The sequence below is a fragment of the Halictus rubicundus genome, chromosome 16 (assembly GCF_050948215.1).
Source record: "Halictus rubicundus isolate RS-2024b chromosome 16, iyHalRubi1_principal, whole genome shotgun sequence".
NCBI lineage: Eukaryota > Metazoa > Arthropoda > Insecta > Hymenoptera > Halictidae > Halictus > Halictus rubicundus.
In genome coordinates, this window is record NC_135164.1 from 6,986,726 (window position 1) to 7,001,896 (window position 15,171).

At 43.8% G+C, this 15,171-nt stretch overlaps 1 protein-coding gene across 2 annotated transcripts in view; it reads left to right on the forward strand.

Annotated features, from left to right (window-relative positions):
* The window catches only part of LOC143362018 (uncharacterized), a 126,957-nt gene extending 112,707 nt beyond the window's left edge, over positions 1-14,250 (forward strand). For both annotated transcript variants that reach the window (XM_076801787.1, XM_076801788.1), the window contains exons 4-6: positions 1,232-1,354; positions 2,946-3,134; positions 12,393-14,250. In XM_076801787.1, coding sequence (XP_076657902.1) covers positions 1,232-1,354; positions 2,946-3,134; positions 12,393-13,642 — 1,562 coding nt within the window. In that variant the 3' untranslated portion in view covers positions 13,643-14,250. The remainder of the gene's footprint in view (positions 1-1,231; positions 1,355-2,945; positions 3,135-12,392) is intronic.
* Positions 14,251-15,171: the final 921 nt, after the last annotated feature.

Genomic DNA, 15,171 nt, shown 5'->3' on the forward strand with positions numbered 1-15,171 from the left:
TCAATGTCTAGGAGAAGTCCAGCTTTCAACTGTAACACTAAGTGTTCGACCGCACCCTCTGAGCAGGGCCCGCTCTAGCGGTTACGACGCCCCGGGCAAAAAAACAAATTGCCGCCCCTTTTTAAGCACTAAGCACCGCGCTGAACAAAATGACCTTTTTTTTTAGCAAAATTGTCTGGCAAGGGCAGTCTGAAATTTTCTATTAAGTGAATATTTTTCTCACACTTACAGCCAAAGCCAAAATGGCGCCCCGGGCAAATGCCCGGGTTGTCCACCCCCCTAGAGCGGGCCCTGCTCTGAGGCGTCGCTAAAAATTCTTATTCGAAACAATTCCTTGCCAGTATCTCTCCTTTACTGCACCCAGACCGTATGCATGCCTAAAATCACAAAGAGGTTTCAAATTCTGAAACTGAAAGAAGATTGGAACAAAATCGATGAAGATCGTCTACCGCGTTAACATTTTGACTGCCAAACTAGAAACATCAAAAATTCCATGAAATCAAAGTTATTGAACACTAGGTTTACGGGACCCGTCACAAAATGACGGATTCTAATATTTTTGATTTACGATTATTGAGATTCTGAAGATCCATCTACGTGGAATTACTCAACAAACTTATATCCTCAGGTATATATTATTTAAAAAACGGGTTTACATTATATATTATATATTAGGTATATATTTATTTAGAAAACTTGGCTAGACACATTCTTCTTACTTTTATAAAGTAATGTAAAATACTCACTTTTAATGCTCCGTAAACCTAGTGTTAATGAAAGAAAAATTGAAAAGAATTAAATGTACGATATTGAGTAGTCCTCCAACTTTCTTGGATTTTACAGATCCTAATCAAACCTGGTGCAATCAATAATATTAACGTAAAAATTCAGTTTGAAACCCGGGCAGATAATTCCGTCACCCACATATGGGTCAACGTGTTAGTTCAAGGAATGAATTTTAGGGGTTGCACCGCTAAATGGCGGCCGCGACAGTAATAGCCGGAGGGAGGGTTCGTCGCGAAAAAGCGCGCCGCGTTTCAAAACTAGCCTATCGTTGAAGCCCCGACACCTGTCGGAGAGCCCTCGACTCGAGGGGTGCATAACCCTTTCGCAGGGCCAATGCACTTGTCCGCGAAACACCATGCTTTCATTATTTTTTTCCTCTGGTTGGTTCTCGGCTCGCCCCTTCCGCCACGGTGAACGTTCAATTTCTTTTTTCTTCCGTTTCCAGAGCACACCTGCAAGGACTTCCGGTGCACCGAGAAAGAATTCTGCATAGAGAAAGACCTCCTCTGCGACGGTGTGAATCATTGCGGCGATGGCTCCGACGAGGCTGCCTCCAAACTCTGTGCCAGTAAGTTTTTCGCTCATCGTTCGTTCGAAGGACACCGACCCTCGTTTCTCATAACAACGTTCGCTTATCGACTGAAACACGAGTACACAGTAGAACCATGCTCGTTGCAGGAACCGGGATTAGAAAATCGAGATTCTGCAATCACGCGATCTGTTTTTCCACTTTCCCGCTAGGTATTTCCCCTACGGAACCACCGCAATCCCCACCACGAGTTCCAGAACTTCGAACAACTCGTGGTAGGGATCGCCGCGTCGGTATGGAGCGAACGAGGATTCCGTGCAATAAACCAGATTGCAACGAGCGAGGTTCTACTGTACCCGAGTTTCTCCTTGAAGTTCGAGCCGATTCAGCCGACGAGAAGCGATTGCATTAGCAGCGTCTGTCTAGACTAGACAGATTTCAATGTACGATGCCGAAAGTGTTCTGTTAATATCCGAGCAAATAACAGACACCCGAAGCTGATATTTTATATTAGGTGACGTCCCCCTCTTCTGTCCAACCTCTCAAAATTTCAGTTAATTGCGGTGCACAGTGGTCCAGAAGACAAAATTCAAAATGTTGTCATCATTTTCTGAAAGTTGGTAATTAGGAGTTCTTGCAGTCGCTAATAACGAATCTGACATTGAAAATTAAAAATTTTTTACGGCAGGGTTATCATGGCGATCTAGAGGACAGTATTTCGTGGCCCGATTAAAAAATTTTGTAAATCGATGTTTTTCATCATTTTCATAGAACAATATCATTGAGACACTTAATGCCATGTTTTAAATTAGTATAACCTATAGAAAAAAGAAGAAATAACAATAGTCATAGAATTTTTTATGATTTAGAAAAAGACTGTAATATTCACCTATATTTCTTCCATATCTGAGTCAAAGTTATTCAAAGTTATCAGTATCTTCATTATCGTCATTATCGTCACAGATAAAGCGGGTTCGGGTCCCGAACGCAACGTCAAAATACCTCGGACGCCTTTATTAAAATGAATACAGAGTTAAAAGTAGCAAGAGGTAGCGGCTAAACTTTGCATATTCTTTTTAACAAATGTTTAAACTTACGTATAAACTAAGTCCAAAGTTTAACACTTTTAAACATTTTTTTAAAACCCTTTTTAAAGCTTAGATTGTTATAAACTTGGAATATTCGTTTATGGATTAAAAAATGTTTATGACGGCATTTAGAACTTAAAGTACATCTACTAACATATAAAAAATCATAATTATAACTTGTTTTCTGATATCCTCTAAGTGGTATTTAAAACGTTCAATAGAACGTTCAATTTTATGATTTTGTGTTTAGAACGCCGTATCTGATTATACAATTACCTAAAATCAATAATATTTTGGATTTAGGAGCTTCGAAGAGTTATCAGTTTATAGCAAAAAGAAATTTTTTAATCTATTAACCTTGAAAAATTGAATTTTGGCCACAAAAAGCGGGCTTCTGTGCGGTGGTTGGAACATACCGTGTTATACCCTCGTTGGACGGGTCACCTTGCGACACAATAGTTTCAAGTTGGAACACTGTTTGTTGGAATCGCGGTCGAATATTATTTCCCAGTCTAATTATCACCGTGCTTGCACCGTTTCAGACTCCGAGGCGTCAACGATCCTGGGCATGCAGCCGACCTGGTTCACGATCGCTCTGGTTTTGCTGATCCTGAGCGTAGCGGGCATGGTCACGGCGACGGTCCTCTGCTTCTGGAGACAACGCGTCACGGCCCCCAGGCGTCCCCATAACGCATACAACCCCCAAACTCTTCCTCCAGGCAGCTACCCATGTGAGTCGAAAAAAAAGCAACTCCGATCTACCACTACACAAAGTCCATCCTCCATGTTGTGTCGCTGTTTAGTCGTTGCTCGGCAGCCCGTTTACCCTCCAGCCTTCTTCGAATTTCAATTTCGCTCGAGGAAATTCGAGACACTCGAACGTACAGTGGCGGCCGTATACAGTGATTTCTCTATACAGGGTCATCCGTTTTTAAACGGCCGAACGTCAACCAGCTATATAGGAGCCCAAATGAAACAACTTTCACCCGTAACACTTTTTTTGATTCGGTCTTGATTTTTAGATAATTGCAAAAACCCGTCATTTTTTGCGTCACACTTAAGATTAAATATATTAGGACTGCAATTATGTATCTTGATGATTTTTCCTTTGTTTGGTTTAAAATAAATAGGGGTATTTATGATTAATTATGACCTTTGGATCTTGGTTTTTTTTTGACATGGGGCACGCCGTGGAGACTGAATGAAATCACTTCGAATCAAAAAAAGTGTTAGGGGTGAAAGTTGTTCCATTTGGGGTCCTCTATAGCTGGTTGACGTTTGGCCGTTTAAAAACGGATGACCCTGTATATGTCGCCGAGGCCTGGATGATAAACGTCGCAGAACTATCCCCACTACCGCGGGGTGTACCCCATCAGGGGCCGCGAAGAGGCCTAGGACCTCGAGGATTGTAAACGAAGAGAAAACCCGTGTTGTTGACATACAGGGTGTTCATTTGCAAACTTTCCAGCCGAGTATGTCGAAAAGTATGAAAGATATTAGAAAAGTATAGAACAGTAAATCACATCACACGTTCTGCACCATATTTTAGCAACATTTCCACAACTTTTTCATTCCGTTTCGGAGCCGCAGTATGAAGAGGTGTTTCATCTTTTTTTATCTCTCAAATCATATTTTGCACAAGTTTTCGACAACTTTTTCGTGGGCTTCTGAGCAGCAATATGAAGAGGTGTTTCACCTCTTTTGTTTCTCAAATCACATTCTAAAGTATAGAACAGTATCTGTTTTTTGTTTGGGTGGGGTTCTGAAGGTGATTCGAAGGTCAACTTTGTTTTTTCAAATGGAAAGCTATATTTTTTATTATGGGATCTCATTGTACGTAGAAAGACCAGCAATTTTCGTAGGATAATTTTTTTATCCGCGCACCAGCTTCGGAGATATTTGAAGAGAAGTAGAGCGAGTGATACTTACACTGCGAGAAAGTTTGTAATTTCTTTGTAACTGTAAGAAATGTTCAAAATGTTCTCCCTTGTTTTCTAAACAATGATACAGGCGAACTAGTTTTGTCCTTTTAGATTTCTCGAAATAATTTCACGACAAGGGAGAAAGTAATTGATATTCGAAAGATGACTCGCACGTAGGCAAATGGCCGCCGCTGTATGCAGATTTCGGACGAGACCAAGCGGAAATTGAAACCGAACTTCCGCCCCTCGTGTTTGTTCGTCGCGCGAGAAAAGCAGGAGGGTCAACGAGCCTTGTGTTAGTGATATCGACATATTTTTCCACCGACGAGACGAGTTTCCGTTTAATTAGTTTATAAGTTACACGCCTTCGGACGGGTCGAGCCAATGAATGAAGGATGCATCTCTGCGTTCGTAGCTCGTAAACTGTGCATAATTTGGCGCGATCAACGCCCCGCGGAAACAGTACCTGTCGCACGCTTTTACAGCGTGCCGCGTATTAATTTATCACGGCGAGGACTAATTAATTTTGCGCGAGGATTAATTTAACGGGAACACAGGTGAAACTAAATGAACGTTCCGGAACAACTTCGCGATAGTTCACCGGAAACGGGCAATCCTCATCTTCGATAATAACCTTAAAAACAATCGATACCGTGCTCGCGAGACTGAGATTCAAATATTATCTCCGCGATATAAACCGGCGAAAAGTGGTGTTCGTAAACGACATCGGCAAGCACGTCCCGTGAAACGAAGTCGATTAGAGTTTTAATAAAGCAATCGACGTCGGAATACAGACCGGTACGGAATAAATGGTACGGAATAAATTGATTAGCAAAAAGCTCCTGTAAATCCAAAGTGCAAAGAGCGGAGCCTCCGTTTACTTTGATCGCGAATCCGCTGTATTTCGCTCGGTTTAATGCAAATGAAAACGGGCCAACAAACCAAGTAAACGAATGTCTGAGCAGTTAATCCGATTTGAAAATCATAAATTTCGTTGGCAATGTAAATTGCCATCGAGTCTCTCACCGCGTTACGGTCCGCCTTGCGCACCCGATCGTTTTTAGAATTTGCATTACGGTAATCTGAATATTACCCCCGACGGTCGATCGTAAAATTTATTATTTCCCGTGTCCTCCGAACGGAAATTACAGTCGCGCGAGAAAGTCATAGCGCGCCGAGTAAAATATCACGGTACACGCGTCGAACAAAATGGCCGGCGGTAGGCGTCTGATAAAACCCGGCAAAGCGTTCTTCATTTCGCTGAAATCAAGCGAAATCGACTCGACGCTGAAACAGAGATAATATTTAAATCCTATCAAATTTGTGAATTTCGTAATACCGCGACTAAGTTTCCCACTGACAGCATCGCTTTTTACATCCTGCTTCGTTGTTGCTTCCGACGATCTGCGAGTTCACTTCCGGTACTTGTATCGTCGCGTCAACTTTTTACACTGCACCGTAATTCGCATAACTTCGCCGTTCGAAATTGGAAGATATTCCTATCGTTATTTGCATGACAGGCTCGCGATTACCATCAACTTTTGTTAGTGTATTTCGGTTCTAAGTTACAGAAGTTCAGAGATATAAGGATACTTTTACATTATTTTATTAAAATTATTAAGAGAAGAAATGAATCTCTGTTTAACTACTGTTTTGTTGCAATTTTCTGCGTTGAATGAAAATCATATTCATAACGTTCATCGGGTAACCATGCGATTCGGTAAAACCTCGCGAATAGTAATCGACAAGAATTGAGTCTAATTAATTCTGATCCAGCAAATCTCTGCCGACTCCAGATCTTCCGGTTCGATATTCTTGATCAAAACTGGCATTCTACGTCGGGTCGTTTCGAAGCTGAAGCTATCCACACTCTAGAAAACTTTCGAAATTAAAAATTCCACTGTGACGAAATAAATGAACTTTTTCCTTGCCGACGAAGGTGTGCGCGATCGAATTCTTTTTTTCTCGGTTAATAAAGTTCGTTCCAAATTGCATTGCTTTCAACGTTACCGTGAAAAATTGCAATCGATTTCGGTGAAACGAATTCGGTTCAATTGCAACTTTTCATTTGACTCGTAACAGCAATCAGCCCGCTGTAAATTGCTGCTTACACGAAGCAACGTTTGCACTTACACGTGGAATGTTTATACAAACTTGCATCAGACCTCTATGTGCTTGCTTGTTGTACAACACTGTTCAGCTGTGTGGTCGTGTTCTGTGTATGATCTTAAAGTGACCTCTGTATGAAATAATTCCGTAGAAGATAAGCCGCGACAGTTGGGCCCTTGACGTTTAGCAGATCTCGATCAGAAGATAGATCCATAAAACGTTCTGCAACAGATACAATTTTATTCTTCGTAACATAGGAAAATTTCATATTTAGCTTCGAGAACGAATCAGTATGAATACCGAGGTTAAAAGTTCTTCGGCAAAAGGTAGAACGCTCGATTGCCAACCAATGATCTAGATCTAGAAGGACTTATAATTTCGTCGTGGAACGGCACTTCCGCAAAAGTGGGAAGCGAAGTTCCTCTTCTGTTTGACACGGTCGTCGCATGGCATTTGTTTCTATCGCGGACCTGTAACTATAGCGTAAAAAGGAGCCTGCGAGGGAACGGACAGATTGATGATGGGGACCGTACGGCTCGCAACGAAGAAGAAGTTGGACAGCCTGTATATTCGGCGCGCCATTCAACTTGTCTGGACAGTAATGTTTTCGAGAGAGGTTGCAGCTCGTAGATCCTCTCGGAAAAGAACTTCCGTGATTCGTGCGTGCGTGGTACCGATGTATCATTGAATTTCCTGACGGTATCAATTCTCTATTCGGCAAAGGAGCGAGAACGGTGGCGGTGCGGCGGCGGCGGCACGAAACCGAGGAAACGTTTCGCGGAGATTAAAAGACAGCCGGCCTTCCAGCCTTAATTTCCGTCCCGCGAATAATTCAGCCGTAGTAAAGTCTGCCGCTGGCGAGGCGAATAGGTGAGACATTATCCGCATCACGAGACGTTCATAAATCTTACAATGCCCCGTTATCTGTTATCAAGTCACCGCGCTCCATTAAATCCGAACGTTACAAGTTACAAGCGGAGCACCGTTCCCAACTACCCCCATCCTCCGCGTTTCACCGTATTTCTCTCTTCTCTCTCCTGTGGTTTACGCCCCTGGCTCCGTAACGACCAGCAGAAACAAAGAAATTTGATTTTAAAGATCCATCTCTATCATGATCCGTTGTCCCTTGGTAATCGGGCAATGATCTGTCGCGCGAACCGGAAACCATTATCGAATGGTCGGTGGAGGCGGAAAACGCCCGCGCGTACGGCCGTTTCGACCATAAAATCGACCAATCGACGGCCACTTTGTCCAAACGAATTGCGTGCAATTATCGGACAATAATCGCGCCGCATTATACCTTATTACAACAGATCGCGCGCGAGCCCCGGCGCAATTTGTTTGCGGTCACTCCGTGATAACCGACAAACCGAGCAGCTTTGATTTATAGCGAGCCTGGTTGCACAGTCGTCCGCGATCGCACGCGGCCGCGATCGACGAGATTTCGCGTTCTTTTCGCGCGGTCAACGATCGCCGTTTCGGCGACGGCCTCGATTTCGCCGGAATCTCGTCGAGCCGCCGGCACTCCTGGACAAAATGATAGCAGACGCGTGCTATCTGAAATTTCTCCAAGACTAAAATTTCAAAATGAAACGCCGGAGTACAGTATTGGTCCGCTCAACACATCTTGCGCGGGCTCTTCGCCGCCAAAGTCTTACCGCGTTGCATTCATTCTTGCAACGCACGTTTTGTATTTTTGCGACGCTTGTCTATCCGATTTTATTGTAAAAACACATCGATAACAATAATCCATTAATAATCCGTGAAAAACGACTTCTTCGTAGATTCGCGATAAGGTAGAGCGACTACATTACCGGCAAAGAATGGTTTCACGTGCCTCAAGTTTTCGTCCTTGTATAAGAGTATTTTGTCGCCGGTAAAGGGCTCATTCGAAAGAGGAAGGTTCCATCTCAATACTGTATTATACTCCCTCTGTCCCATAATAATAGTAGCAGTTGACGAATATAATTTGCCCCATAGTAATAGTAGCGAAAGAAAATAAACATAGAACGCGACATTTATCTTGAAAAAGAAACTAGATTAAATTAAACAATAAATTAAAAATATTACTCCCAATTTTTATTTCGAGTGATCTATTTATTTTGTGATTTAGTTTTATTTCGAGCCTGCTAGTAAATAACGTTCACTTCACCGACTTCCTGAACAAGCCGCAGGAAAACAGAAATGCTGCAGGCGAAATGATTTAACGTTCACAAAGTGGTTCGAGAAGGAAATTAATTAGAGACAGCGCACACGCACGCTATCATTTCGTCCGGAAATGTATTCTTCGCTCGAGGAGGGAGGTCCGTTCGTCGGAACAGTCGCGAAAATATGTGCATCCTCGGCAAAGGGTGAATTAACCGCGGGAACACGGACGAAAAACGAATTCCCCCGTTCTCGAACTTTCCGCGGAAAAGTTTCCCGTGCGATGACTGGCAACTGCGTTGCCATTGCCGACCGTTGCCACAGTAGCAGCTCGCATGACTGGAAAAATACGAAAAAGCTAGGCTGCGGGGGTGGGAGAGGAAGTTCGAAGAAACAAAGAAAGAAGTATTCGCGACGGGGTAACGGTGGACTTTGGCCTCGTTCCAACAGGCCATCGACCGTTTTCAACCCTGTTTCTTTTCCATTATCGTCGGAACAAGCTGGATGGGTCGGAGCACCTCTTTTCCTCCCTTCATCCCTTGGCTGGACCTCCGGTCTTCCCTCCTCCTCCTCCACTGTCAGTCTCTGGAAAACTGATCCCATTCGATTTTATTATGACAACGTTAGATCAATGAAACGAAAAAGCCGCCTAGCCAATTATCGACCTTTAATTGCCAGACTGGCACGCGTATGAATAATTCGACGACGACCTTTATCGATTCGCCGTTCCCGTTTCAACCCCTCCGGTTTTCCTCCCCCCGTGCCCCGCGTGTCGAAAATAACGAACCGATTCGAATGCACGGCGATTTCGTCGCCGGATAATTGCCAATTTAATATTTGTTTACTCGCGACGAGCAGCTATTCTGTTACGGATTTTTGTCAATAATGCGCAACCGTTGCGCCGGCACGAGTTACGTTGGATTGATTTGACAAGCGTACGCTTTTCAATACCGTGCATCACGGTTTGCGAACGCGCGCGTGTCGCTTTTGTTTTTTTTTATCACACGGCTTGTACAAATTGTTCACTCCGACGTTGAAATCTTTCTTTTTGGCCGCCCGATATCGCGTTGTCGATCGTATGCGTGATTCGATACGGAGAGAGAAGAGCCAATCGGATCGGGAATAAAACGCCGATAACGGATCGACGCGACGATTAGGTCGAAGACGCGTATTAATCGGGACACGCGCGGCGCGCTCTACGAAACGAGCGTAAAAGTGTTTTCGGCCCCGATTAATATTCCTCGCGACGTTTATCGCGAAAGTTCAAGCTTTCGAGTCGCATACCGAATCGCTACGGAAATTTCACCTTCCAGCGGTGCACGCCGACGGAAGTAAATGCCCGCTTTCACGGTCGCCGGCCGACGCATGATCGCGCGGGAAGTATCGTTTCCCATCTGGCGCAACTACAGAGCTGCACGAAATAATAAGACGCTTCTTCGCATATTTATGTATTACGTGTGTACACCCTGTACATTGAGCATCATCTCCAGAGTAAACACACGACGTCTTGGGTTGTTGTGATAGAGGTTGCAGTTGTGGAAGGAAATATAAAATTATTGATATACCATTGTTTTAAGACGGACTGAAAATGTAAAAAATAATTCCCCTCTGTTTTTCTAGCGTTTGTAGACCCTCGGCGTCTTACCCGAGTACAATATGACTCTGCAGGGGAATTATGTTTTACTTATTTACTATATTTACTTATTTATGTTTTACTTTTTTTTCTTAACACTAGAACGACCGAGCAATAAATGCGACTGACGTATGTATATTGCTTTGTAACAGTGACAAGACTGTGCCCATTCAGACTTCATACAACTTTTATTGTAATATGCGCTTCAATGAAGAGGTTCATTAAAAAATTTCCGATGGAAACATTTTTACAATTTCAGTGATTGTAAAAGAAAAAATTAGGAACCAGTCATTTTGACTGCTCCGGTCGTTCTAGTGTTAAAAACGTGGTATATTAAAAATTTCTTTTTATGTAAATAATTATTATCTGCTCTTTAGTCTTGTATGTACTGGCATCCATTTCTGAGCTATGTTTAAATTTTTAAATCTTTGTAAGTTCAAAATCATTTACAAAATTTGTACCAATCAGACAGACAAGAAAGCGAGCTAATAAAAACGTAATCATTTGAACTGATACGATTCGACAAAGAGATAAAATAGTAGTATAAACGTTGTTATCAATATTCTGTTACATTCCGCTTCAATTCCATTGCATGTTCTCAGATTGTTTTGAGTAATATAAATATGAATTTTACAACAGTTCCATCAGGATCATTTAAATTGAATTTTCTGTATCGCAAAAGATGGCGTTTCTTCATTTCTTGCCCAGTAAACGCGTTCAAAGGCAAACGTCGGTTTTAGGGTTCTCAGTTAAGGAAAACCTTTGCTTCATCTTTTGCGTTTAGTGTGTTTCCTTTCTTGCAAAATTCCACGTGCTTTTACCAAATTTATTTGTACTTCCACTTCTCCGACGATTTCCTTGTTGTACCTTCAAAGGGTCTAGCCGGTTACGGGAGTTCAGAAACGCCCTTCAACCGATTCCAGCCGGAAATGGCTAGTTCGATAGGTTTTTAAGAAAGAACCCTTCCTGCCAAGTTTCAACCCTATACCTCGCCTGCAAGGGTGGTTACGGGGGAAAAACTACTCCAAGAAAACCCATTCACGTAGAATTATGTCCCCATCGAAACCATATAACTTTTGTTTAAAACATTTTTCTTTACCATGAACAATCCTTAGAATGTAAACCGTAAACCCTCAGTCTGGTGCGGTTTCCAGTGAGTAAAGTTCTCCAAAAAATCTGAAAAAATTCATACAGTACCTTCGAGCGTCCTCAATTAAGATTATCGCAATGATCTTGACAAACGATTTGTTGACGCATTTTATATTATAAATATTACCAATCAAAATGCACGAATTTTACATACTGTTCGTAATCGTCACGAATGACCGCCCTTTACAGTTTAAGGGATAATTTCAGGGATATTCGAGTGGACTTCAAATGGGACACTCGCGATACACACTAACGAGCAAAACTGAGTCTACACTACTTGAAGCGACATAACTTTTTAAAAATTAGATCAAATTAACTTGAATGTTATTGAGAAGTTAGAAGGATTAGTTTATTAGACGAGGTGCAAAAAATTTTTGAAAAAAGTTTGAATTGGTCGGAATCGCAAAAGAAATAGTAAAACTTGGTTTTTTAGCTTTTTTATCTGAGCCTGTATTGAAAATTTCAAAATTGTGTTCGATTCGCTTGAATAAATTATATCCATGCTGAACATTTCTTGGTTAATTCGTTTACGCGTTACAAACGCTTAAAAGTGGAAAAATTGCCGTTTCTCGCGATTCTCGACTTAAAATCGCACATTTAATTGTTTATAAACGTCGTTTATAACTCGTCTAATAAACTAAACCTTCTAACTTCTCAACAAAATTCAAGTGATTTGATCGAATTTTTCAAAAGTTACGTTGCTTCAAACAGTGTGGAGTCAGTTTTGCTCGTTAGCGTACATGTGTAAAGCGTCTTTATTATTGTGTCGAGCATTGTGTGCTCGGGATCTAGTATAGCGTCGTGTTCTAACGGTGTTTCAATCGCGAGGATCCGAGAGAAGAATGAGTCACGTGTGTCGGTACATAGATCGCAACAACGTGCTCCGAGTCGTCATCGGTTCGACCTTCGTCAGGGCTGGACGCGATCGAACGGCAGTAGGCTTATCGAGCGTGTCGGTGCGTCAGAGGTTGCCCCTACACTGCCCCCACCCCTAATCAGTGACAAGTCGCGTGTGGCATGCCCCTCTTTAGGGATTCGGAGCTCGTCGAGGCGGTACGTGCTGATTCAACGCGAAGTTTCCCCGACGGCGACGCCAATGCCAACGCCGACGGTTGGCCGCCGCTCGGACCGCTCGGTAGTTTGTTGCCGGCAGTCGAGCGAAATCGGCCCTGACGTCGATCCCGGAATCCCTCGGTCCTCGAAGCGACTCGGTGGACCAGCCAAGATGGACGTCTCGATGCTACGGAGAACGATCCGCGCCTCTCTGTTCGCGCTGCTCTTCGTCGTCGAATATTCCTCCGGCGTGCACACGCCGCAGCCTCTCGTCGTCAGCAACACGCTGGACCAGGGCACCACGGCCAAAGACTACTTCATCGGGCCCTGTCTGGTGAACACCAATCAGACTTGCCCGGACGACGAGGTCACCTTCTTCCTCTACACCCAAAGAAACATGAAAGAGGGTCAACAGATCCTGGTCGACGACACCGACTCGAATCTCGGCGAGACCAACTTCGTGCCATCGAATCCCACCAAGATCCTGATACACGGCTACGACTCGGACATGCAGCTGTCGTACCTGGTCGACGTGCGGACGGAGTACCTGAAGAGCTACGACTACAACTTGATCTCGTTGGACTGGCATCGTCTGGCGACCGCGCCTTGCTACCCCATCGTCGTGAGGAACGTGCCGCACGTGGGCCGGTGTCTGGCCCAGCTGATCGACAGGCTGAGGGACACGGGGGCGAAGGAGATCCACGCGATCGGTTTCAGCCTCGGCGCCCACGTGCCCGCGTTCGCCGCGAACCACATGCGACCTTATCGGATCTCGAGGATCACCGGCCTGGACCCGGCTATGCCTCTCTTCGTCACCGTCGACAAGGATAGCAAGCTGGACGCGAGCGACGCCGAGTTCGTCGACGTGTTCCACACGAACGCGTTCATCCAGGGGAAGGTCGAGATGAGCGGGCACGTCGACTTCTACATGAACGGCGGCATCAATCAGCCGGGCTGCTGGGAGATCGGCAAGCCGTTCGAGTGCGATCATCACAGATCGGTCATGTACTTCGCCGAGTCGATCAACTCGAAAGTCGGCTTCTGGGGATGGTACTGCGGCGGGTTCTTGTCTTACTTGCTGGGCATGTGCCCGCCGAGGTACCCGGCCATCCTCGCCGGCGACAGGGTCCAGAGAACGAGGAGAGGATTCGTTCTGGTACGAACCAACTCGTCCAGTCCCTACGCCCTGGGGAATTTCACCGTGAACCGGCTCGACATGTACACGTAGAGCCGACGAGAGGACAATGTCGACGGATAAGGTTTACTGCTGATAACACGGCCGACATATACGGCCAGGTCCGCGAGCACGCGATTCACGCCGCCGATAACGGGAATCCCAAAACGAACCCACCTTTCTCCCGAATACTCGGTGAAACTTCGCCCGATCCGAGAGTTCACCCGGTGAGAAAACATGTTCCCGCGTGTCAAGGTCAGCAGATTCCGAGCACCTGTGCTCGGCGAGCACTGCTCACTCGAATCGATAACGCGTTCCAGGAGAGGAAAGATACGGATCTAATCTGCGGCACCTCTGCAAACCGATCGCTTATCTACACGAACGGTAAACCGTGAAACTGTTCGCGGCAGCTGGTATAATAAACTGCGTCGAACTCAAGATTAATCGTGTTTGTAGTTCGTCGTCTACGGGCGCAGGTGTATTTTGGCCCGAAAAACTATTTTAGCGTTATTTATGGGCTCCAGGTGATAGTATAGTAGGATGAAAAAATCAATGTGATCTTGATTTTTATCGTAGAAAAAAGGATATATCGAAATATGTGGATGGCCGAACACCGCTTTTGTTTGAAACATTTTTACCATTGATGCTCGAGCACCCTTGAAAAATCGAGATGTTGTTGCACTGAAAAATCGGAAAATATGTTTTTGTGCGTTGGTATTGTTTTAAAAGGGAGTATTCCTGAGAATGAATAAAACTTCCTGGAAACATTTAGAAATCAGTAATACGTAACGTGATATTTTCACTTGGTAAAAGGAGATTGTTAAGTTTCCTTTTGGTTCAGCACAGTTATTGAAAATCCTGTTATCACGTTGAGTGCCACGTCGGTCGTACGTGGACGTAAATATTAATTTCGTTCATAATACAGTTGCTTCACGTCGTTCAGATTTTTAGGATCCAGAAGTGTTCAAGAAGTGATTCTTGTGATAGGTTTTACGTCCGCGCAATTACTTTGATTATTTTGGGGTGATTGTTCAGCGATCAACGTGCTAATAAACTTCCAGTAGGTAAACTGTTTACTCGTTAACTTTCTGTTTAGTATGACTGCGAACGTATCCACAGTGCCAATCGATTCGCATGGTCGCACGTAGTTTTAAGTACCTACCTGGAGATCGATCGAATTTCAATCGAGTATCAATCGTTGCGACGCTTCCACGCAACTTCTTTGCTCTATCATGGCATGCCTGTGAGAGATAAATTTTTCAAGATCCCAGTGTCAAATTGTTTGTCCTAGCTTAGATCTTAGATCGTACAGGGTGGTCCACGCAATTGTTTCAAGTCATAACTCCGTTATTATTGGATTTACGAAAAAATGATACAGGAGAAAGATAAATGGTTCGAAGAGCACTACATCTGTAGGCCTTTAAATTTTTTTCTAGATACAGCAGTTCATGTGCAATTAACAATTGCATCATTTCTTTAAATAGCAATGCATATCTTTTTTTTGCACAGATCGATTCTTCCGTTCATTCTACGTAAAAAATCGAGATATTTTCAAAAAATGTCATACATTTTCTTGTATTTAG